At 46.4% G+C, this 25,850-nt stretch overlaps 1 protein-coding gene across 7 annotated transcripts in view; it reads right to left on the bottom strand.

The window, feature by feature from the left end:
* The window catches only part of RALGDS (ral guanine nucleotide dissociation stimulator), a 94,948-nt gene that overhangs the window by 18,216 nt on the left and 50,882 nt on the right, over positions 1-25,850 (bottom strand). For all 7 annotated transcript variants that reach the window (XM_083721375.1, XM_083721377.1, XM_083721376.1 and 4 more), the window contains exons 2-5: positions 3,809-3,919; positions 2,664-2,857; positions 1,582-1,656; positions 692-885 (exon numbers count right to left, since the gene is read on the bottom strand). In XM_083721375.1, the coding sequence (XP_083577501.1) occupies positions 692-885; positions 1,582-1,656; positions 2,664-2,857; positions 3,809-3,919 (574 nt within the window). The remainder of the gene's footprint in view (positions 1-691; positions 886-1,581; positions 1,657-2,663; positions 2,858-3,808; positions 3,920-25,850) is intronic.

The raw sequence follows: 25,850 nt of genomic DNA, 5'->3' as shown, positions 1-25,850 counted from the left end.
CCAGCTAAAAGGGTCTCGTGGAGTCAGGCTGAGACCATCTCCAAAGCTGAAGGCCTGGAGGCAGCTGCTGCCAGTCAAACTAGAGACTATAGGCACCCCTGATTTTGCATGTGTTCAAAGAACGTGTGACTATGCATGCACGGGCCGTTCTTGGATCAGCCACAACGGGAGCGTAACGAGCTTATGTGTGCTCCATGATGTCCTGGAATGCAACCCCTGTACAAATCAAGGGTTGCCTGCACATGTCCCACCCACCCCAACCACCAATGGCCATTTTGGACTATAGCTGTAGTCCAAAATCTCTGGAGGGCACCAGATTGGTGAAGTTTGGCCTGTATGATGGAAGGGGGCCACCGCTCAGCTGTAGGGCAAAAGTCTTGCATCTGCAAGGCTCCAAGTCTAGTCCTTGGGATATCCAGATAAATGGAATTGGCGTGGTGGTGGTGGTGAATCCTCTCTGCCTGCCTGTGACCATGCAGAGCTGCTGCCAGTCAGAGTTAGCGGCCCTGGGGTATGTGGAACGACCGGCCAATGCACTGGAATGCAGCTGCTTAATCTTAATCTGGCCTTTCTTGCCTATGGAGCTCAGGCAGGCTGCCCCACCCACTCCTGCTTGCTATCTTATCTCCACAACAACCCTGTGAAATAGGCTAAGCTGAGAGAGAGAAAGAGAGAGAGAAGCCCTGCTCACCTTCCGCCTCCACCTCGGCCCGCTCCTGCTGCTGGAACTGCGTGAAGAGGATGCGGGCTCTCCGCTCCAGGTCTGAGCCTGGGATGTTGAGCCGCACATAAATTATCAGCTGCTTCAGGCAGGCGTAGTCCGGAGGCTTGCGGAAGTCTTCGGAGTACTGATCCAGCCAGGCACCCAGGATGGACGAGATGGTGCTGAGGAGGAGGAGGAAGAATAAGAAGTTGGGCTTCCTCCACAAGCCAGGCTAATGTGTGTTTCAGAGGGTTGCATTGCACCCAAAAAGGGGGGGTTGACCTTTAGCCTTGAGAGGTGGGGATCCTCCGGCCCATGGACCTAATTGCTCCACCCATTTTGACTAAGTCCCATGCCCTATGTATGTGACACCCCAGGTACGGAGACAGGTAACTCTGCAACTGAGTCAAAGGAGGCAATGGTTGCTGATTGTCCACATGGGCATCTGACATCAGGGTGATATCAGGTGACTGACAGATTGGCAGCCCCAGCACGCGGGGGGGCGGCATGGGAAGTTGAGGATCTGTGGTCCTCTGGCTGGATCCAATCCTTCACCCCACTTCCATGCCTAGAATCCAGGCTGAAGAAGGGTTCCTCACCCTTGTTCTGGGGTAAACCACTTCTGAATCTTTTACTGTGTCTCTCTCACACACAAAAAAAATATTGCCATGCTGGTTAGAAATCTGAGGAAGTTGCCCAGCACTCCATCTCTGCTAAGGTATGCAAGATGGTAGCCTCCAGGTGTTGTTGGACTACAACTCGCATCAGCCCCTACTAGTCTGTTCAATGGTGAGGGAATGATGGGAGTTGAGGTCCAATGACGTCTGGGGAGTACTACCTTGACCCCCTGCGCCATCGCACACAGGCCAGACACTTACTTTTTCAGCTCCAGCCTCTCGTCCACTGCATGCCTGGGGTGGTCTCCGTTGACCTGGAGGTGCAGTTTGCCATATCTAGAGGACCAGGGAAAGCCAATCAAAGCTTTGCGATGCACACATATACATTTCAGGGATTACTGGACGCCCACTTGCCCCCAAAACAGTTCCGACTACCAGCACGGTCAGGCATGATGGAAATTGTATTATTGTTTCATTTCATTTATGAATCACCCCCCCCCCCATGAGAGGTCTCACAAAGCAATTTAGAATAAAACAACATTGCATTGGGTAAAAAAAGAATAAAGATTCTCATCCTCATCCGTGGTGGATTTCGTACAGGGCTTTCAGAATAACCTTTCTGAGGTAATAACTGCCATTTTTATCAATCACTGTTTATTTCACCAATGAATTACTCCTCCTCATCCAGAAGTGATTTACCAAAAAAGCAATTATGAATATTAAAATGGTTTAAAACCATGGCTCATCCATAAAATCAATCCAGTGGGGTTCAAGATTTTGGAAGGCTTTCATCGTCAGCAGGTACCGAAAAGACAGTAGGGAAGGCACTTGTCTGATATGCAATGAAATGGGGTCCCAAAGGCTCAGTGTCACCCCACTAATGGCCTAATTTTGATGGACAGGCCTCCTGGTAGGATGGCATCTGCAGAATGCCTTCTCCTGCAGAATGCAGTGATTGGCTGACTATTACTATTATTGCATTTATAACTCACTTTTTCCTTCAAGAAGCACAAGGTGGTGTACATGGTACAACCACCTTCCTATTTTACCCTCACAACAACCCTGTGAGGTTGGGCTGAGAGTGAGTGACTGGCCCAAGGCCACTCCAGTGAGCTTCATGACTTCATAGGAATTTGGACTCTGCTCCCCGCCCCCCAAGGTCCTAGGCTGACACTCTAACCACTGTGCACTGTAGCAGGGGAGGAGATCTTTTAGGTATCTGGAGGAGTCCACAGCAATTACCATGCTACACCACTGACTGCTCTTCCCGACAGCAGCTTGGACTCAGGAACCGGTGTCTTACCCCACAGAGCCCCACAAGGAGAGAGAAGGCAGAAAATTACCTGTTCAGAAGGAGGTCCAGGACCTGCTTGGTCGTGGCAAAGGCACGGTATGTACAGAGGAAGATGGTGACGTAGGTGGAATCATTGCCTTTGAATGCAGAGACGAGGTATTGCACCAGCTTCTCCAGGGTCCCGGCTTTGATGGTCCGCACCTTACAAGTCTCGTACAGGTTTAAGGCCGACTCGTTCTCAAACTGTGAAAGGGACAGAGAATTACATGAGCCACTGCTTCAAGGGGAGTTGTGGAAGCTGTTCTAGTGCTTTTCCAGCTGCACTGGCTCCCAGTGGAGTACAGGGTCAGATTTAAGGTGCTGGTTTTGATCTTTAAAGCCCTTCACGGCCTAGGACCCTCGTACCTATGGGACCGCCTCTCCTGGTATGCCCCACGGAGGACCTTAAGGTCCATATATAGCAACACCCTAGAGGTCCCGGGCCCTAAGGAAGTTAGATTAGCCTCAACCAGAGCCAGGGCCTTCTCAACACTGGCTCCGGCCTGGTGGAACGCTCTGCCTCATAAGACCAGGGCCCTGCGGGATCTGATTTCTTTCCGCAGGGCCTGGAAGACAGAGTTGTTCCGCCTGGGCTTTGGCTTAGAATCAGTTTGATTCCCCCCCCCCTTTCTTTTTCCTTTCTCCTCCTGTGAAGAGGCTGCATCCTAATGTTTTAATGTTGTATTTTAAACTTTTAAAATTGTATTTTAATCAACTTGTTTTTATTATTGGTTGTTAGCTGCCCTGAGCCTGGTCTTGGCTGGGGAGGGCGGGGTATAAATAAAAATTTATTATTATTATTATTATATTATTATTATTGAGCTGTGAAGCTGGGGGGAGAGACATTACCCCTCCAGATGTTGCACCAGGTGACATCACTAGGAGTAAGTGCATCTCAGGTCCAACTTCCATGTATTATCTGAGAGGCAAGGCCTCTGCTTACATGCCTCCAACAAAGGACAGTCCTGTTCCACTGGTCAAACGCTCAGAACAGCCCTGTAAGGCTGGCGACTTTAGTTGCCTCCACACCAGAGACAGGAAGTTGCACAGGTTCTGAGGTGACATCACAACTAGCGACCTCCAAGCTCATAAAAAAGTCACTTTCGGCCACAGTGCCCTGTCTGTTCTTATGAAAGGCTGGAAGCCTTCACTTACCCCCAGCCATCGCTGCCCCTTGTTGGCTGTGTGGTGGAGCTGGACTTTCCGGAGCGAAATGCTATATATCACGCCATCTTCCACCTCTTCTCCAATCTCCTGAGTGGAGCTCTGCAAAGGGATTAAAGAAACACAGAGATGAGCAAGTGGGCATAGCAAATAAAATGTATGCACTGTTTTCGTCAGCTTCATGGGTACAAAATGGCAGCCCAAAAGGGGTTAGCTTAGGCATAGGCAAACTCCGGCCCTCCAGATGTTTGGGACTACAATTCCCATCATCCCTGACCACTGGTCTTGTTAGCTAGGGATGATGGGAATTGTAGTCCCAAACATCTGGAGGGCCGGAGTTTGCCTATGCCTGGATTAGCTGTTTTCTCCATCTCAAGGCTCCCCAGCCAAAAGGCGGCCATATTTCAAGAGAACGTCCAGATCACAAGAGCTCCACAGAACATGGTGGATGTCCCTTATTTTGAAATACTGCCCAAAAAATCCTGCGGTACAGGGGCTACAGCTTTTGACATGCCTACATTTTTTAAAGTTTAAAATCTTTTCACTGCCATTGAATTTCAAACCAGGACAGAGCTGGGGGAATTGGGAGAACATTTGGAAATCTAAGAAAACTCTGGTAGGCACCACTAAATGCCCTTTTAACAGATAAGTGTCTGAGTTAATGGACTGGGGGAAAAATACACTTTGGAACTCCCTGCCTATTGACATCAGGTAAGTGCCTTCACTTCACTTTACTTCACTCTTTCTGGCACCTGCTTAAAACACCTTTGTTTAGATGAGCCTATCCACATATTTAGGAAGCAGAAACAAGTTCAATCTGTTTTTAGTAAATAACAATGATGAAAGTTAAAAAATATATATATTGAAAGATGTTCCAGTAGCACCTTAAAGACGAACTAAGTAAAAGCTTTCTAGGTATGAGCTTTCGTGTGTATACACACTTCTTCGGATACTGTTTTAGGTTATTGTTATTTTAATGTTTAAGAAGTCTTACATTATTGTTGCTAATTGGTAATTTTATTGTTCTATTTTTTTTGGTAAACTGTTTCAGTGATTATGATGATTTTTTTTTTACCATCAAGCAGTGTATAAATTTCATTACAATTAAAAAAAAATAAAAATAAAAAATTCATTCGCATGTTCTCAATATGCCAGGCTGCAAAGAATTTTCGCACAGAGGCTTTTCATTTGTGGAAGCTGGTGGCGAATGGTGTACTGCCACTTAACAGGGGTTGGGGTTACATGTCACAAAAGCAGGGGTTACAATAAATTGTTGCTGTGTGAATTGTTTCTGTTCAGATATATTTCTAATCAACCATGCTCATTTCCTGGATACTTTGTTCTACTTTTACTCACCACTCAATTTTCTCTGTGTCCCCTTCCCCTCGGACAAACAGCATTTTGTGGTTACCGAGAATACTCAGTTCTCATTGGGCTGTTTTTGTGTGTGAGGGGGTTTCCCTCAAGGTATGTTATTGTACTTCTGCAAGCCTTGAGATTTCCCCAGAGCATGCCACACACCTTCCTCATATTTCTTCCTTGCTCCATTTTGGAAACAGAGCTGTCACAATTCGGCATCAGAGCTTGCTATTGTTATAAAGAACTTAATCTACAACTTGATCTAAGTTTACCAATCACCACAAGATTATGCCTGCAAAAATCACTGCAAAATCACTGGAAAACAATCAAATAGAATTTTAAAAACAACAACAACAACAACAACAACAACAACAGGAAGCTGCACATCTTACAACGTTTACATAACATTTTAGAAAGCAGTAAAACACATGAGATATTAAGTGCCCTGGAAAAAGTGACTTTATTTATAAATTACAGTAGTGGAATGATAAGATTGTTGTATTTTTTTTCAGTGCTTTGTTTATAAATGTATAGTTATAGCTGTTTATTATGAGAACTATATGACTCCCCCCACAATAATAAATTTGTTCTCTTTCCACTATAACACCTCACCCTTAACAGATAATCAGCAAACTTTCTGAATAAATATCTTAATAGTTATGTCAAATATATCAAACAATATCCTTTCTTATATGAATGCTATTAAATGTAATCAAACTGTCACTCCCACTCTGTCTTTATATTTGATGTATTCTTAAGCGTTGTACTTAGTTTTTGTAAATTTAGAAGAAATCACAGCACAGAGGTGGAATCTGCAACAAATAGTTGCAGCATTGAGAGCTCGCGTTCAGGGTGCCAGCCAGACAGCGCACCCTCATCCAGGATGCTCCATTCTTTCCCTCCTCCTGCATGAATTACATGCATGCCTCAACAGAACATAAAACTGGGAAAGTCTGTGTGTATGGACTTCTTCTCCAGTTTATAGATGATGCGGTTTTGGGGAGTGGGAAATTGGAAACTGCCTTCAACCAACTCAGACCACCTGGTCCACCTAAGTATTGACTGGCAGTGGCTCTCTACGGCACAGCTTTCCAAACTGTGTGTCATGGCACGTTAGTGTGTTGGCTGCAGTGTGTAGGTGTGTCGTGGGAATGCTCCCTGCGCTACCCCCAGGGCTGGATAGGGGATAGTTTAACCTCCAGTTTGGTAGTCAAACTGAATTACTGTGTCGCGAAATGAAGCATGTCTAGAAAGTGTCCCCCCAACATGAAAAATAAAAAAATGTCCAGTAGCACCTTAGAGACCAACTAAGTTTGTTCTGGGTATAATAATAATAATAATAATAATAATAATAATAATAATAATAATAATTTATTATTTGTACCCCGCCCATCTGGCTGGGTTTCCCCAGCCACTCTGGGCGGCTTCCAACAGAGATGAAAAATACACTAAAATGTCACATATTAAAAACTTCCCTGAACAGGGCTGCCTTCAGATGTCTTCTGAATGTCAGGTAGTTGTTTATCGCTTTGACATCTGGTGGGAGGGCATTCCACAGGGCGGGCGCCACTACCGAGAAGGCCCTCTGCCTGGTTCCCTGTAACTTGGCCTCTCGCAGTGAGGGAACCGCCAGAAGGCCCTCGGAGCTGGACCTCAGTGTCCGGGCAGAACGATGGGGGAGGAGACGCTCCTTCAGATATACTGGACCGAGGCCATTTAGGGCTTTAAAGGTCAGCACCAACACTTTGAATTGTGCTCGGAAACGTACTGGGAGCCAATGTAGGTCTTTCAAGACCGGTGTTATATGGTCTTGGCGGCCGCTCCCAGTCACCAGTCTAGCTGCCGCATTCTGGATTAGTTGTAGGTTCCGGGTCACCTTCAAAGGTAGCCCCACGTAGAGCGCATTGCAGTAGTCCAAGCGGGAGATAACCAGAGCATGTACCACTCTGGCGAGACAGTCTGCAGGCAGATAGGGTCTCAGCCTACGTACCAGATGGAGCTGGTAAACAGCTGCCCTGGATACAGATTTGACCTGTGCCTCCATGGACAGCTGTGAGTCCAAAATGACTCCCAGGCTGCGCACCTGGTCCTTCAGGGGCACAGTTACCCCATTCAGGACCAGGGAATCCTCCACACCTGCCCGCCTCCTGTCCCCCCAAAACAGTACTTCTGTCTTGTCAGGATTCAACCTCAATCTGTTAGCCGCCATCCATCCTCCAACTGCTTCCAGACACTCACACAGGACCTTCACCGCCTTCACTGGTTCTGATTTAAAAGAGAGGTAGAGCTGGGTATCATCTGCATACTGATGAACACCCAGCCCAAACCTCCTGATGATCCCTCCCAGCGGCTGCATGTAGATGTTGAAAAGCATGGGGGAGAGGACATAACCCTGAGGCACCCCACAAGTGAGAGCCCAGGGGTCTGAACACTCATCCCCCACCGCCACTTTCTGAACACGGCCCAGAAGGAAGGAGCGGAACCACTGTATGACAGTGCCCCCAGCTCCCAGCCCCTCAAGACGGTCCAGAAGGATGTCATGGTCGATGGTATCAAACGCCGCTGAGAGATCCAGCAGAACTAGGAAACAGCTCTCACCTTTGTCCCTAGCCCGCCGGAGATCATCAACCAGTGCGACCAAGGCAGTTTCAGTCCCATGATGAGGCCTGAATCCCGACTGGAAGGGATCCAAATGGTCCGCTTCTTCCAGGCGTGCCTGGAGTTGTTCAGCAACCACTCGCTCAATCACCTTGCCCAAGAATGGAAGGTTTGAGACTGGGCGATAATTGGCCATCGTGGCCGCATCTAAAGATGGTTTTTTAAGAAGCGGTTTAATAACCGCCTCTTTCAGCGGGTCTGGGAAGGCTCCCTCACGGAGGGAAGCATTCACCACCCCACGAAGCCCATCGCCCAGTCCTTCCCGGCTAGCTTTTATAAGCCTGGATGGGCAAGGATCCAGGAGACAGGTGGTTGGCTTCACTCGTCCAAGCAGCCTGTCCACATCCTCGGAGGTAACAGATTGGAATTGATCCCACACAACTTGACCAGACAGGACTCTAGCACTCTCCCGCCCCGGCCCTGCTCCCATGGTGGAGTCTACTTCTTCCCGAATCTGAGCGATTTTATCTGCAAAAAACTTTGCAAAATCATTGCAGGAGAACATGTGGCCCGTACTGGGCCCCGATGTTACAGGTGGTTCCGCTAAATTGCGAACCACCTGAAAGAGTCTCCTGCTGCTGTTTTCTGCAGATGCAATAGAGGCGGTGAAGAAAGTCTTCTTCGCTGTCACTATCGCCACTTGGTAGGCTCGACGTTGAGCTCTAACCTGTGTCCGGTCAGATTCAGAATGAGTTATCCGCCACCGGCGCTCTAGCCGTCTCAATGATTGTTTCATTGCCCTCAGATCCGTGGAAAACCACGGGGCTCTCCGGGCTCCATGCAATCGGAGAGGGCGCTTCGGAGCCAAACAGTCAATAGCCCTGGTTAACTCCACATTCCAGCGGGCCACCAGGGAATCGGCTGAAAGGCCATCAACATGGGATAAAGCATCCCCTACCACTCTCTGGAAACCATTTGGATCCATTAAGTGGCGGGGGCGGACCATCCGAATCGGTCCCACCTCCCTACAGAGGGGATGGGTCGCAGAGAAGTCCAGTTGCACCAGGAAGTGGTCTGACCATGGCACTTCTTTCGTTTCACTTTTACTTAGTGTCAGATCACCAACATCCATAGAGGTAAACACCAGGTCCAAGGCATGTCCGCGGCTATGGGTTGGGCCAGACTTATTCAGGGACAGCCCCGTGGAGGCCATGCTTTCCACGAAGTCTCGAGCGGCCCCTTGTAAGGTCGTGTCGGCATGGATGTTAAAATCCCCTAGGACAACCAAGCTAGGTGTCTCCAGGAGAACATCCGCCACGACCTGAAGCAGCTCGGGCAGGGAATCCTTGGTGCAGCGGGGAGGTCGGTACACCAAAAGGAATCCTGTACTGCCCCTATTGCCCAACTTCCAGAACATGCACTCAGAAAACTGGGTCTTCCCAATAGGACGCCTGGTGCAAACTAATGACTTCCTAAAAATCACTGCAACCCCCCCTCCCCGCCCACATGACCTGGGTTGCTGTGCGTAAGAGAAACCTGGTGGACAAGCAGCGGCAAGGACAGGCCCTGCTTGGGTATAAGCTTTTGTGTGCATGCACACAAAAGCTTATACCCAGAACAAACTTAGTTGGTCTCTAAGGTGCTACTGGACCTCCCCCCCACCCACCCAACTAAAACAGACCAACACGGCTACCTACCTGAACCCAACAGGAAAGGTTTGTAAAGCTGATGCTCTACCACTGAGCTACAGCCTTAAGAGTGGGAGAGACTCCACAGGGCCACTTAATTACTAAAAAATGTTTGTTCACTAATAATGAACTCAGTGTATGCACACTCCGCCCTCATGTCTTTAGAGGTGGGAGTAAGCAAATGCTAAGGCAGGAACTCTGCTCATGCTCAGAAGTGCCCCAGGTGCCAGCATCTCTCAAACAACATAAACATTCATGCCTTGGGCAGGAAAGGGCTGTATGAGCTCAACTAGGTCCTGGAAGGTGGTTATGATGAAGTAAAAATGACCCCTTGACAGGAGGGGTAGAGAACTCGTGAGGAAGAACTGTGTATGCATCTGTGGCAAAAGAATCAGCCCCACAGCAGGGAAAGTTACAAAACTGTTCCCTGAGCGCTGTTTAACAGAAGAGGAGGAGGAAGGTTGAAGGAAGCCAAAACCACGGGAATGGTGGGCAGTTTCCTGGAAAGCCAAGACAGAAAACACACAAACCTTTCATTTAAGGCAAACAAAAAACAAAAACAAAACCCTTATCTTCTAGAGAAGGCACAAAAGCAGGTGGCAGCTTGAGCCGGGTCCAGACCATATCCTCTTATCAAATGACAATATGACAGATACACAGCAGCATTTGCGGAGTCATTTTATATATATTTAAAAAGTCAAAGTCACTTAATGACAAATCCCAAACAGGTAAAAATTGAAATGTAAAACCTGATTTAAAAAACCCCAAGAGTGTGGTTAGCATGCCAGACTAGGACCTGGGAGGTCAGGATTGAAATTCCCACTCAGCCATTAATTTCATTGGGTGAATATAGCTCAGTTGGTTAGAGCAGGCATAGGCAACCTTCAGCCCTCCAGATGTTTTGACCAACAACTCCTACAATCCTTAGATAGTAGGACCAGATGTCAGGGATGATGGGAATTGTAGTCCAAAACATCTGGAGGGCCGAAGGTCTCCTATGCCTAGAGTGTGGTGCTGATAACACCAAGGTTGCAAGTTTGATCTCCATATTGGACAGCTGCATATTCCTGCATTGCAATGAGTTGGACTAGAATGATTATTCTCAGGGTTACAATTCTATGATCCCATGACCTTGGGCCAGTTACTCAATATGAGCCTAACCTACCTCACAAAGTTGCTGTGAGGGTAAAATGGAGATGTGAAGAACTGTGTAAACCACCTTGAACTCCTGAGGGCGGGGCGGGGGTGGGGAGTTGTGGAATATAAATGCAAAAATAAAAATAAAAAATGAAGCTCTGCAAAATTGTCTGTATTCAGAAGAAAAGTGCATACAAAAATGTGTACTGTAGAAGCAATTTTCATAAAAATGCTGCTGGGTTTTAATGAGGACTTTTAAAAATAATACCGCAAATTGATGTGGAAATCTGGAGGAGTGAACTGAAGATTTGGAATACAGTATGAGTAACCGAGACAAACAAGAGACCACACAAAATCTGACTCACAAGCTGCAGAACGCAGATGAGTTGGCAGATGGGAAATGGTCTCTCTCTCTCTCTCAAACCAACTCACCACAACATCATCTTTCACTCCTGAAAATGAAACCTGCTCTTGCCTCAATCATTTCCCCCTCTTGACATCAGAAACCCAGGATTTGCCCGCTGTCATGTATGGTAAAAGTGCCCAGCATAAGACAATATCTCAAGGCTGCAGGTACAATAAATCAGAGCATCTCATGGGTTCATCACTGGCGTCAGCAGTTTGGTACAGTGGTTAGTGTGTGTGACTAGGACCTGGAGAACAGGGTTCAAATCCCCACTCGGCCAGGCAGCTCACCTTGGGCCAGGCACTCACTCTCACGCTGACCTACCTCACAGGGTTGTTATAAGGATTAAATGAGGAGGAGGAGAACTATGTGACCACTTTGAGCTCCTTGAAGGAAAGGTGGTATGTAAATACAAGGAAGGAAGGAAGGAAGGAAGGAAGGAAGGAAGGAAGGAAGGAAGGAAGGAAGGAAGGAACTTGCAGGCTGCTTGTACCACCCTCATTTCACCAACTGTGAATTTCCATCGTGGAGGCTGTAAATCTTCATGGGACACAGACATGAATGAGATGAAAGGGAATTCTTGCTGGCTTCAAAAACTGTCATGGGGGACTTCTAGTTTATTACAGTGGTACCTTGGGTTAAGAACTGAATTCATTCTGGAGGTCAGTTCTTAACCTGAAATCGTTCTTTACCTGAGGTATCACTTTAGCTAATGGGGCCTCTCGCTGCCACTGCACCACCACTGCATGATTTCTGTTCTCATCCTGAAGCAAAGTTCTTAACCTGATGTACTATTTCTGGGTTAGCGGAGTTTGTAACCTGAAGCATCTGTAACCTGAAGTGTCTATGACTCGAGGTACCACTGTATTCCACTGTATTCCATTTGTAGCCTCTAAACAGAGTCAGGTGGCATCCATGGTTCTCCATTTCTACCCCCCACAAAAACACTGTGAGGTAGGTTAGGGTGTGTGTGTGTGTGTGTGTGTGTGTGTGTGAGAGAGAGAGAGAGAGAGAGAGAGAGAGAGAGAGGGAGGGAGGGAGGGAGAGATGGTAACCAGTCCAAGGTCACTGAGTGAACTTCACAGCTGAGCAGGGCAGATCTGAACCCGGCTTTCCCACATCCAGGTCTGAACCTCTAACCCAGAGCTTTCCAAACTTTTCATGTTGGTGGCATACTTTTTAGACATTCAATTCAGTTTTACTAGCAAACCGGAGGTTGAAACTAATCCCTTTCCAGCCCCAGGAGGAGTGTGGGGAGCATTTATGTGACACACCTACACACTGAAGCCAAAACACTAACGTGTCGCGACACACAGTTTGGAAAGCTCTGCTCTAACCCTTAGACCATCTTGCTTCTTGTTTTTCTAACTCAGATCAGCAATCTGCCTTTGTATGTTCAGGAAAGGGAAAAACAAACAGACACGTGATCAGACATCTGGGGTGGGTGGGTGTCAAGCTGAATCAACAAGCCAGGCCCCACCCTCTGGACAAATGCCAGTCCCTTTGGGTCAGGTCCCAGTTACCAAAATGAAGTCGTCACTAAGGGAAGCTCATTGTGTTTATCGACCCTCTCCCTCCCTCTCTCCAATACAGACTGTAGAGGGGGAAAAGACAACTAAGGTTTTGTGATACAGCTTGAATATCTCTGAATGGTTTTACATGTTCCAGAACAAAATCTGAATAAGCTTCCTGTATAGCCACACTGTGTAAACAAATCACATTGGTCTAAACTGACTGCATTCCAAAAGTTATGGATTCAAATCACCCATGACTTCACAATACAGTGCACTCCAGAGGTCTGAGATTGGAACATGCTCCCCAAAAGTCGCTCTCTCCATTTTGACTTAAAGGTGGAGTGTCTGCTTTTTATATGCAGAAGGTCCCAGGTTCAATCCCCAACGTCTCCAGTTAGGGTTGAGAGAGACCCCTGCCTGAAACCCAGGAGAGCTGCTGCCAGTCAGTGTAGACAACGCTGAGTTACATGGATACCAATGGCTTAGTAGAGGACAGCTTATTATGTTCCTATCTCAACAACAGTCCTGGCAATTAGTCCCTGTATCCTGTAGTATCTTCCTTCTGGTCAGAAATTAGCGTTCACATTAACTTGCTTTTGGAAAAATCCTTGATATTTGTGGAGGTTCAAGCATTCTTAAATTATACGTGTGGTGTGAGGACCAACAGATGGACAATGAAAGTGGACCCCATGACACCTGGATGGGGGGAGGGACACCTGCCTTGAAGCAGCACATGAGAGAAGGATCTACGGAGTCTTGGTGGAACACAGGCTGAACCTGAGTCAACAGTGTGATGCGGCAGCAGCAAATGCTATTCTAGGTGTCTAGTGTCCTGATCAAGCGAAGTAATAGTACCACTCGATTCTGCCTTGCTCAGACCAAACCTGGTATACTGTGTCCAGTTCTGGGCACCTCAATTTAAGGATATTGACAAGGAGGAATGTTTGCAGAGGAGGGTGACCAAGATGATCAAGGGTCTGGAAACCAAGCCTTATGGGGAACAGTTGGGTCTGTTTTGCCTGGAAAAGAGGAGACTGAGAGGAGATGTGACAGTCACCATCAGATATCAAGATTTGTCACATGGAAGATGGAGCACACTTGTTTTCTCCTGCTCTGGAGGGTAGGGCTCGAATCAATGGCTTTAAGTTACAAGAAAAGAGATTCCAACTAAACATCAGGAATGGCAGTAAGAGCTGTTTGACAGTGGAACCTCCCTTGGCGGGTTCTGGGCTCTCCTTCAATGGAGGTTTTTAAGCAGAAGTTGGATGGCCACCTGTCATGGATGCTTTAGTTGAGATTTGTACATTGTAGGGGGTTGGACTACATGACCCTTTGGGTCCTTTCCAATTATAAAGTTCTATGAACCCCATTGGTTGCAAAGAGACTTATATTTAGAATAACCTAGTCCAACCCCCCTGCAATGCTCAGGATCACAGCTATTTAAAGTTTGGAAGGATAAACACCCACCACCTATTAGAGCTATGAAGAGCCTGTGGCCCTTTGTACATTTGAACACACGACTGTCAATCTCATTTAGACACCTATTTGGGCATACAGACTGCCTGTGTTAACTTACACGCATAAATCAGAATCAACTAGTTATTTTTTTATTGTCAAGTGTCCATTGACAACGCTTCTTTTTCTTGATAGAGTTGCAAAAAATTGAAATTAAAAAGGCGGTTCTTCTTAATAAAGTCACTCTGAAGTGGCAAATGCTTAGTTGGCAAAGGCCGTTATCAAGGAACTCGAAAGCAAGAATGGAAAGTTGACTCGGCAGTTATGATGCAGGCTCAACCTCACGAGGTCCCCGGCTGCGAGGAAAAGCCCCAGAATGGAAAAAGTGCTCACTCTGTTTCCTTCCCCTTTTGCAAAATTTGCACAGCCCATTCATATATATATAGAGAGGGGGGGGGGGGACGGAGGTTAATGAACAGAGCAATAGAAAAATAAGAAAGCCAAGCATCACACAATACTGGCAAAACTCATTGCTTGCCTTGGGGTTTTTCCTCTTCTTTTTCTGGGAGGTTGTTCCAAGCAAAAGCTCTTTTGCTGAGCACGTTTGTTCTTTGATTCTTTCCCAGAAATGGGGAAATCAAAACAAAGCAGAAACAGGAACAGCTGGAAGTCTCAGCTTGGCACCTGAGATAATATTTCTGGGTAAAGATCCCCCCCCTTTAAGTCATTTTATAACTTACCGTATTTTTTTGCTCTATAAGACTCACTTTTTCCCTCCTAAAAAGTAAGGGAAAATGTGTGTGCGTCTTATGGAGCAAATGCAGGCTGTGCAGCTATCCCAGAAGCCAGAACAGCAAGAGGGATTGCTGCTTTTACTGCGTAGTTCTGCTGTTCTTGCTTCTGAGATTCAGAATTTTTTCCCCTTGTTTTCCTCCTCCAAAAACTAGGTGTGTCTTGTGGTCTGGTGCGTCTTATAGAGCGAAAAATACGGTACATAAAACAAATAGAAGTTATTGCTATGGATGAAAATTAAAAGATAAAAAACAAAACTATAAAACTGGCACGGGGTTAAAATAACAATATCCAAGTCATGAGAGAAAAAAAGTGACGATGCATGTTATCCACATATAAAGAATATTAGTGCTATTGGATTATCAAGTGTAGTTCCAGCCTGGCTGATGACGAAGGCCATCTTGAAAATGATCCTTCCGCTGTCTATGTAAGAAAGGAATGCCAAATGATATAGAAGGAAGTGCTTGGAGGTTCTAGTCCCTGTCAAAACCTCAAATTATGTCTAATTTTCTCCATTATAAGCTCTATTTCAGAGTCAGAGGCACCAAGCTTCCAATGTAAGATTTTGGGCAGCTTTCCATTGAGTTGCAATTCTGAGATAACATTTCTGATCTGGGACTGCCCATAAAGGAACTATTTTCTGCCCTATTGTCGCCTTGTGATGGTTTTGTGCCAACAGGAGTGAGGGGTCCTGCTCATATTCGTAATGGTGAATCCTACGCACTTGAGAACTTAAGAAGAGATTTCTGGATCAGGCTAATGGCATCTGGTCCAGCATCCTTTTCTCACGTGACCACCTGGATGCCTCAATGGGAAGCCCACAAACAGAATCTGAGCACAATAATAATATTCTCCCTTCCTGTACCTCCAGCAACTGCTATTCAGAAACATTATCACCTCAAACCATGCAGCCACAACACAGACATCATGGGCAATGCCAATCAATAGCCCTCTCCTCCATGAATTTGTCTAATTCTCTTTTAAAGCCTTCCATGCTGGTGGCCATCAATGCCTCCTGTGGGAGTGAGTTCCACAGTTTAACAATGTGCTGTGTGAAGAAGTCATTTCTTTTATCTGTTCTGACTCTTCCAACATTCATCTTCCTTGGATGTCCAATGTTGTAAGAGGAGAGAAACTTTTCTCTATCTACTTTCTCCATACCACATGCAATTCTATAAAATTCCTACGTGTAACCTTTTGGTCACCTTTTCTCCAAACTAAAAAATCCCAAACGCTGCAACCTCTCCTTATAAGGGAGTTGCGCCATCCTCTTGATTATTTTTGTTGTCCTTTTCTGAAACCTTTCCAACTCTATATCCTTTTTTTTTTTTAAGGTAAGAGGACCAGAATTTGCTTTATAATGCTTATATTGTTGACGCCATGCCCTCAGGGACATCACTTAGGGGATGAGTGTCAGGCTCCAAATTCGCAGGGTAAATTACCCACCCACTTAGCCACCTCCTGGCACTTCCTATATGGTAAGTTAGTCACAACCAACAGGTGGCATGTTAACTTTAAGAGGACTTCAGGATCACTCTGAATTCAGCCCCTTGACAGTTTGCATTCACCACTGCTGAAGAAAACATTGTCCATCCTAAAAATAAAAATATTTTTTTTTAAAAAAAATACCACGTAGAAAACATCAGATGGAAGATCAAAAGTTAAAGTCTCTTCTGCCTCAGCCAAGGATTCCCTCAATTTTTCACAGCGCAGCAGAAGGACAAGAGTGTTTTTAGCAAAAAAGGCATTAGCCACGTTGTGGCTGCCCAATCTCTCCCAGAGAGCTTCAATGGGGAGGAGAAGAGGCGAGAAATTCACCATGGGAGGGTTTGGTAGGTGTGAACAGCATAAACCACACAAAGCTCATTGCATGTTGAGCACAAAGCCCATTTCACAAAGAGAGGGCAACACGTCTCAGCCAAGAACTACAGCTGATAGTCCATACGTTTCCGAAGGCTGCGGGTGTGTATGTCAAGGATGCGGGAGCCTTTTTCAACCCTAGGGCCACATTCTCTTCCGGCCAACATTCTGGGGGACACATACAAGTGGTGCACAAGGCCAGAGGCAGATGCGGGGAGAGCAAAAATAGTGAACTTTACACACACACACACCCCACACCCCTCTATTCTGCATCCAGGCAAGCAAGCTGCATGATTAGAACAAGGACATATCCCACCAAGGCTAAAACCATTAAAAGAGGGTGTTAGACAAGGCCAAGGAAGAGATGTGCTCTGGAGAGAATCTTGAAGGCCAGATATATTGGTTCCCAGGGCCGAGGTTCCCCCTCTTCTCTAAGTGAACATGACTTAAGAGAATTCTGCTTCCAAAATCAGAAACTCACAAAAGGATTATCACAGATTTTTAGAGTTTAGAATACATTTTGAAGTCTGACCTAAATGCTTAGATCTACAATGCAAAGATATCCAGATTTTTCCAATGTGCCTGTACTATGATGGGGCCGTATAAATAATTACCATCGATTTTGGCTACATGGCTGATACTGAAGAGAGAGCTTGGAATGGAGCTAGGTAATACAGGTGCGGTAGCTGCGGTTTTAAAGTGGATTCTGTCCAGAATCTCAGTGTATTGAAAGCAAGCTATTAAAGGGACAATTGTGGGCCTTGCTGGAGCTCTGCTTAAGTGCCCATTAGTCACTGAAAACAAATAATGAAATATTATTACCCTGCAGGCAACAGAGGTGCTTAGGGAGGTTATTTTTAAGTGGAGGAGCAACCCAGACAGAAATCTTGCTGCAGTTAGGTTTGTTCCTTCCGTCCTGAAGTCGATACAGGCCAAATCAAATGTAAAAGGTGTATGTGTACAGTGGTACCTCGGGTTAAGTACTTAATTCGTTCCGGAGGTCCATACTTAACCTGAAACTGTACTTAACCTGAAGCACCACTTTAGCTAATGGGGCCTCCTGCTGCTGCCACGCCGCTGAAGCACAATTTCTGTTCTCATCCTGAAGCAAAGTTCTTAACCTGAAGCAATATTTCTGGGTTAGCGGAGGCTGTAACCTGAAGCATATGTAACCCGAGGTACCACTGTACTGTTTTAGACACACATGTGGAAGGGGGTGGAGTGAAAACTGCTCCTTTGAGAGCAGTTTTCTCTGTGTGTCGAAACCTCCCTGCATGTGGAAAGCTAGTAGTTTCAAACACACATACCAAGAGGGCTAGCTTTCTCCAAGCGGGAAGATTCAAATCACACACGCACACCTGTTTGGATTGAGAAAGAACTACCCCTGCGAGACTGTGTGTGTATTGTTTCTGTTTTCCTAACACCTTGACACTGAGGGAAAAAAACCCTGAAAAGAAGGCTTAGCCATCTTGGATGAGTCGCAAGTTCCATCAAGCTTCCATCACTGTGATTAGCACCTTTCATCCTCTGTTACTCTATTGCTGCAGGCTGCAGTGACTGTTACTACGGCGACAGTATTTTTAGGATGACACATCACTCTGTGCAGGGAGTTAGTGATGCCAACTGTAACAATGATCGGAGCCATTGAAAAGCCATTAAAAAAACCCACACATTTAAAATCCTCTTGGGCTGCAAATTCACAAATCCTTCCTCCCTTCCACTGAACAGTTCATCTGGGCCTGCTTGCTATTCCCCACACTGCAAAGTGTGACAACACCATACATTTCTATGTATATAGGAAGATATACACACATCCCTAATTCCTTCAGCTCTGATTCAGTTTTCACTCAACATAGAGACAGAAAACTTCAGCGAGCAGCAGCAGCTCTTACATAAGCTGTGACATGACTCAATTTATAGCTTCAAAAATATCCACACAATGTGTACTCAATTTACAAAAAACAGTCTGTTTTCTCTCGGACAGAAATTTAAAGAGAAAAGAGAAAAAGAGAACTATTTGCTAAGTTTCCTTTTTCAAAATAGGAACAAGCCTGCAGTGTTGACAAAAATGAAAAAGAAAACCACCCACATTTTCCCATACAAACTACAGTCTAGTCTGATACAGAAACCATGAGTTATTCCCCAAGACTATCAAATGAAGTTCACTTTTCCAAGGTTTGTTTTGCTGCTCTTGCTCCAGGCCTTTGTAGTTTGAGGAGCAATCTTCCCTGGGTCTCAGATAGGGATGTCTCCCAGCCCTACCTGGAGATGCCAGGGATCAGACCCAGGGCCTTCTGCATGCAAGGAAGATGCTATTCTTTGTGTTTGTGGTGGGTTTTGGCAACAAGCAGTCACCATTTATCTTTCAACAGCAGCAGCATATCAATGCTAACACAAGAGCCACAATAAGCACCGAAGGACTTGGCAAATGAGGGGGAGGTCCCTGGAAAATCACCTGCATATCCATTAAGGAGCCCCAGCTAGACCCAGAATTATGGGCAAACACTGGTTGCACATGCAAGAAGAGAGTGTGGGGGCAAAACCCATACCACCACCCAAAACATTGCAGAATTATACATGGTTCCATCTTGCCAACCCCTCTCTCTCCCACTACCTCCACCCCGAGTTACCGTAATAGCCTTCAGAGGGAAAGAGAAAGAGAGACAGACAGTGGATTTTTATTGAACTTTATCTATATAGCAAAATAGAACTTCTTGGAACAAACACATAAAAGCTAAACCAAACCAGATCAAGGCTGGCATGTGATGTTACCGTGACAAGAAAATACGGTAAAGCTGGTTATCCACATTATTTGCAATAAGTTACAGAAAGGTAAGCAGGGGGTATTGTCATAAAAGGCTTTCATATTTTTAAACAAAATAGGAGCAGGAAATTGTTTCAGTTCTGCCTTCCTTCCTGCCCTTGTAGCCAAGAAAGAAGAGTCCAAAAGGCCTATTAAAATGTTTTAGCTTAGAAGGCAGAATAAAGGGGGGGGGGTCAGCTAGCATATTTGAGAGGTCAGTTGCAGACGCACTAGGGTGTGATGAGCTGGCGGGGGGGTCACCAATATTTTGGGGGCCCCTGGGCACAGTAGCTAACTGGAGAAACTATTGCACCACAATAGATCACTTCTTTCAAGACATGTTTCGGGGTTGGGAAGGGATCCTGTGGGAGCCAGGATCTGCCATTCACCTTCTGCTAAACTTCACCTCTCCTTCCCCACAGGAATCTGCCTTATACAGAGGCAGACCACTGGGTCCATCAATCTCAGTATTGTCTACACGGGCTGGCAGTGGCTCTCCATAGTTTCTGGCAGGGAGTCTCTCTCCCAGTTTTACCTGGATGTGCCATTGCTGAACCTTGGGATCTCAAAGCACCTCACAAAACAAAGAAGTTCCCCCCTAGCTTTAGCAGGGTTTCCAATGCAACCCCCTTTCTGCATCTGGAAGGGGTCTGCATGCAATCCTGCTGAACTGAACAGGATTCAACCCTTGCCCATCAGTTGATGAGCAGGTGGGTTTAATCCTGCTTTTGCGGTGCACCCCAGTTCCCAGCAGGGAGATAGCAACATGCAGGATTTAACTCTGCCCTCCCACCCCGTCAGATGATGTTATGAGTGATATCAGCAGGCTGATATGGACCTGTCCTCACACTTTATAACAACCATAACCACACACACACACACACACACACACACGGATGTATACAAGAAACCAAACATCCCCCCCACAATGCTTTCATCCCTTCTCATTTTGGTGGGCGAAAATTCAGCAGCTGAAGGGCCTTTTAAAAACCAGATTATTAAAAAAAAGCAGTCGTGTGATCTTACATCAAATGAGTCATTGAGTGAAGAGAGGGATTAGGAGGTAAATCTCCTCCCTGCAGGTGCAAACTGGAGGAAAATAAAACTGGAATTTTAAGGGAGCTTGGTCAGGTTGAGTTTTAAAGGCCCGTTCAAGAGGGTAAGCAATGGCATAGCATGAAAGACACGAAACCCACCAAAAGGAGCCCTCCATCAACATACCTGAGGGCAATCACTTTTAAAAGATGCTCAGCCTCTTATGCACCCTGAAAATTCCAGTTCGTTTTAATTTATTAAAGCGCCCACCCTTCACCAGCAGATCCCAGGGTAGGTTACAACAATGTAAAATTCAGAATTCATAACAGTTAAAACATATTAGGCTACATGGTTTTAGTAAGAACTGTAACTTTAAAGAACTGGTGCCTAAGTTTTTCTTTTTCATTTTTCTTTTCCCTCCCTACCCATTTTTCCTTACGTGTCATATCTTTTGGGGAATTGGGGAAACTTAAGTTCAATTTTGGTATCAAGAGACAAAGCGAGGTAGCAAGCTGAAGGCCAGATTTTGAGCACCAACTTTGTATTTCACAACTATGCTTTAGTTGTAAAAAAAAGTGAACCCGGCACTATCATTCTGAAAAGGGGAATGTACAGGTCTTGTCAGCACATTTACACATTAGCCAGCTTATAAACTTGAGAGGACCCTCTTGGCTCCTCTCTGCTTCTAACCATGACTCTCTGCACATGATGTTCCAACTGTGCAAGGAATCAACCAGAGCTCAGTGGCAAAGTTACGAGGTTCAATCCCAGGTAGAGCTGGGAATGCCCCCTGCCTGAAACCAAGGAGAGTTGCTGCCAGTCAGTGTAGACAACACTGAGGTAGATGGAGCAGACATTTTTTCCAGAATGAAGATCAAGGCAACAAAGGGGATAGTGGGCAGAAAACTGCATCAGCATCCAGAACTTATTTCTGAGAAGCATCTTACAGTTATCCAGGTCCTACCTCTACAACTCCTAAGGACTATAACACTGGCATTTTAAATTTACACATTTACACATACACCGTTCAGAACCCAGCAACTGCATGCCCCCAAATTCAGCTCAGGCACGCAGAGGGTAAGCCACAAAGAAGCAAATTCCTTGACTCCCCCGCCTGTGACCTTCAATTCACACGCGCTGACTAAGCGAGACATCAATTGCGCTCCATTTAATTTAAAGCTGGAATCCCATCAGAGAGAGACAGAGATAATAAAGGCAAGGGAGTGAAGCTCACTCAGCTGCACAGATCTGGGCGCGTGTGCTGCAGAATTAGTGAACACTTTAGAAATTATAGAACAGAAACTGAAATGTGTGTGAGAAGAGTACAGCAAGTGGGGATCGTGACAGACAGGCAAAGTAGCACCTCAGCGGGAGAAAGTGCTGGAGGAGAAAGCAGAAAGGCTGAAGGAAGAAGGGTGGCGGCCATTACTATGTCAGAAGACCACAGCTGCACCACATGACTTAGCCAGACAGAATAGTTGTTGTCTACAAATGTATAAATATGTATTGCTTTGCCTTTCACCTGGAAGGCACTCTCCTATCTGCCTAAAGGACGTGAGGAAGTAAGTGGCATCCGGTGCAATGTTTTTAATAAAAATGTCCTGTTTGACTGACAAACTGGGGCCTGGGTTATTCTAGCCATGCAGGCTGAACCCATGGGTACTGGGGGGGGGGTAACACCCCCAACCCAATACCTCCCCAAAACAAGTCGCTTTTTGGAAGAACAGCCTTCTGCCACACTTCCAGCTTAAAGGACACACGTTCTGAGAAACCGCTCCCTGCCTGCGGTGATGAAATTCAGAGGAAGCACTCAGTGCAGCAAGCTTGAGTTTCTCCTCCGCTGCTGCCAGCAAAGCACTTTTACAACAGCACCAACAGATCATCCTCTTTCAAAGCACAGAGCCATTCATAGTCTTCCTGGCAGAGGCAGGGCTTGGGCATCAAATGGGCACTGTCTCACCTGGGACCACTCTACCAGACCAAGGCATTGGCCAAAAGAGGGAGATAATAAGTATTATGACAACCGACAGTTTCCAAGGGTGCCGAAAGTTGGTAGGAGGCCACTTTTCCCAGCACCCTGAACAAACTACAGTTCTCAGGATTCTTTGAGGAGGAGCCATGGCTGTTTAAAAGTGGCACCAGAGTGCTTAAAATGTAGGGCGGGGATGTGACCACAAAGGATGGAGAAGAGAGAGGGGTGTGAGTTGGTGGGTATAGAAACTGGAACACTCTACAAAGGCAATGTTTTCATTTGTTGCTCGGCTCACTTTAGCCTCTGGCCCTGCCCACTACTGGCATGTGGCCCCCAGAAGATTGCCCAGAAAGTAACGTGGCCCTCAAGCTGAAAAAGGTTCTCTCAATACCACTGTGGACGGTGGCTCAGGTAGTGAGAAGCAAGGTAATCAAGCTGAGCTAATAGAATCCACATCACACATTTAAAGCATGCTGCTCCCACCAGAAGAATAATGGGAAAGTGGAGTTTCCCAGCTGCAGAACTACAATTCCCAGCATCCTAAACCCAAGTAAAGCTCCCAGGATTCTTTGCAGAAAGCCAGAAATGTATGGTGTGTAACACTCTTGTTCTTTACGTTAAGCGTCATGGCTCTACTCACCCCCACAAAGAATCCTGGGAAATGTAGTTTGTTAAGGAAGCTAAGACTTGTATTAAGACTTATATCCTACCTTTCTCTCCAAGAATCTCAAGATGGCATGCGATGTTCTCTCCCCCCTCCCCCAGCCTCATTTAATCCCCACCATAACCCAGTGAGGTAGGATAGGCTGAGGGAGGCTGTGACTGGCCCCAAGGTCATCCAGTGAGCTTTATGGCTGATTTGAACCCTAGTCTCCCAGATCCAACACTCTAACCACTACACCACACTGGCTCTCCCAAGCTTATGTGTCAAGTGACCCATAAATGGATCTAGTAATAATTATAATAAACGTAAATACCAACCCAAGGCTACAGTTTAAATGTCTTGATGGGTCACTGCAGGGTATTAGAAGGGTAGCTAGGCTCAGCTGACCACATTGGGGTCAAGGAGCTTGGTGGGTGGGTCACCACGAGCAGCTAAGCCTGCCAGGGCCCACTGATGGAGGGGTTCTTGGGCCAAGGCCTTCTCAAACTGGGCGTTGGCCCCACTGGGTCACTGCTCCCAAGTATGTGGGTATGCGTTATTCTCTGGAATGCACTCCTTCATTTGGAGCAGATGGGTGTCATTTGGGGTCAGTTCTTCCAAGTCTCTTTTCCACACCTAGTTCCCGACATCCGTGCAGCAGAGACAGGTCAGTGAACGGCGGTAACCCCGTTCAATGTTTCCTCTGTTCGAATCCTCCGTTTATGGGAGAAGCAGCTCATTGTGCAGATGGACCGGCCAATCAGAAAAAGAGGGATTTCGCTCTCTTCGTCGTCGTCCCCTAGTACGGTGACCCAGTAAACAGCTGAAGCAGGAAACACACAAGAACAGTCTCCATTGAAAGGAATAGATTGAGGCACCCAGCATGAAGCTGTTTGGAAAAGACCAAGGGGAATAAGAGGGGAGCTTTTGTTTGCTGGCTACGTTCAATTTCTCCTCCACCCACACAGCCACCCACAGCGCCCACAGCTGACGTGAGGTCCCTTCTCCAGCAGGGACAAAGCTTGCTTGCTTTTTCCAAAATTCTCTCGCGCACCCTCCCCCCGCCAGACCCTAAGAGACCCCCCCTTTGAATTCCAGGGTGAAACATTCCCAATAAATTTTCTTTCAAATATGCTGGACACGTAGCCAATATCTGCCATCCACATTCCAACATCTTTATACTGTACTGGGCAAACCAATACAAAATATTTTTCTGCACCCCAAATAAATAAAACCAAGCAACTTTAGACAAGGGATTGGGAACCTTAGCTTGCAGCCAGGGGCCACTTTCCCTTCCGGACAAGCTTCAGAGGGCCAAATGCCAGCTGTGGGAAGGGCAGGGAAAACAGAGGGCAGGGAAATGAATGCCTTTTTTAAAACATGTTTTCTAGGTAAATACACATGTTTACACCCCCCCACCCCACCCTGCTCTGTATCCTCCATCCTGGCAAGGCAGAGACATTTGTCAGAGTTTAAGGACACATTCCCAGCCACGCAAAAATATTTGGGCTGCAGGGCTCATGCAGTATTCCCTGCCCACGGAAGGTTAGTGCATCAAAGAGGCAGTGAGGCTTAGCCTTCTTCCTGACACGCTAGCTTTCTAGGCATGAAGGGCTTTGAGTGCCATCTGGGACTCCAAAAGCGATTGTGTGTACAGGTGTGCAGGGGAGACAAAAGGAGGGAAAGGGGGAATTAAGGGTTGCACTATCTTCCGCCCCCCCAAGGCAGCTGCAAAAACCTCACTGCTGTGGATGTTTGCCCTCTTCCTTGCTCTTTTACCTCCAAAGCTGGTTGCCCGAAGGGACCACAAATGACTACTCAGGGGGGTCAGGTTCAGCCTCGGAGGCTGCTAGCTGCTGATCAGTATGGCAAATGTTTGTCAAAAGCTCTCAAAAGGGCCTGTTAAGTTACCAGTTCACAGCAAACAATCTAAGAAAAGGCACGCAGTTTACCACAAGAGACAAGAATTCAATAAGGAAGCTTAAGTCTGTTGCTAGAGGCATGGAAGTGGTTCTGCCACCACCCAGAAACCTGTCCGGCTGCTTCTCTGAAAGAGGAATTCCTCACTAAGGCGGGCGTAGGGGGTGGGCATAAGTGAGATGACTGAGCTCCTGCTAGTCTAGAACAGCCTTCGGCAAGCTGGCACCTTCCAGAAGTTGTAGTCCAACAATCTCTGTAAGGTGCTGCGTTGACAAAGCCTGTTCCACAAACTATGACCGTGAAGGACCATCCCATCAATCTCACTGCCCAGGAAGCAGAACTGGGAAAGGTTTACAGAAACCCAGCTCCCATTTAAGACAAGTTCCTAGTCCTCATGATGGCACCCAGCAGGCACAATGCTTTATTCATCCTTTCTCCTTCTTGTTTAGCAAGGCTGAAAGAGATTCAAAGGCGGTGGGGAGTGGGGAAGAAAACAAATGTGTGTGTGTGTGTGTGTGTGTGTGTGTGTGTGTATGATTTTATATGTGCATGTGCGTGCCTTTTGCTTCAACGTTGATATTTTCAACTTCACAAACAGAATGAAAGAAGTTACAAACGAAGACCTCTCCCTTCCCATTAAAGAGTCTCCGACTTTGTTCAGCTGCTAGGTATTAAAATGTAGTCAACACTCGCACTCTAAAAATAAAAGGAGGAGCCGGCATTCCGGATTAAGTCTCCTCCAGTTGTTCCCCTCCAGACCCCTGTGCCTATTCTTCTATAAGTCAAAGCAAGTCAAAGCAAAGATGAACTCTCTCGCACTCCCCTCCCCCCCCCCGTGCCAACATCCGGCA

The sequence above is a fragment of the Podarcis gaigeae genome, assembly GCF_964106915.1.
Source record: "Podarcis gaigeae genome assembly, chromosome: Z".
In the NCBI taxonomy this organism is placed as follows: domain Eukaryota; kingdom Metazoa; phylum Chordata; class Lepidosauria; order Squamata; family Lacertidae; genus Podarcis; species Podarcis gaigeae.
Note: the sequence above shows the minus strand (reverse complement) of the source record. Positions and strands in the feature narration are given on the sequence as shown.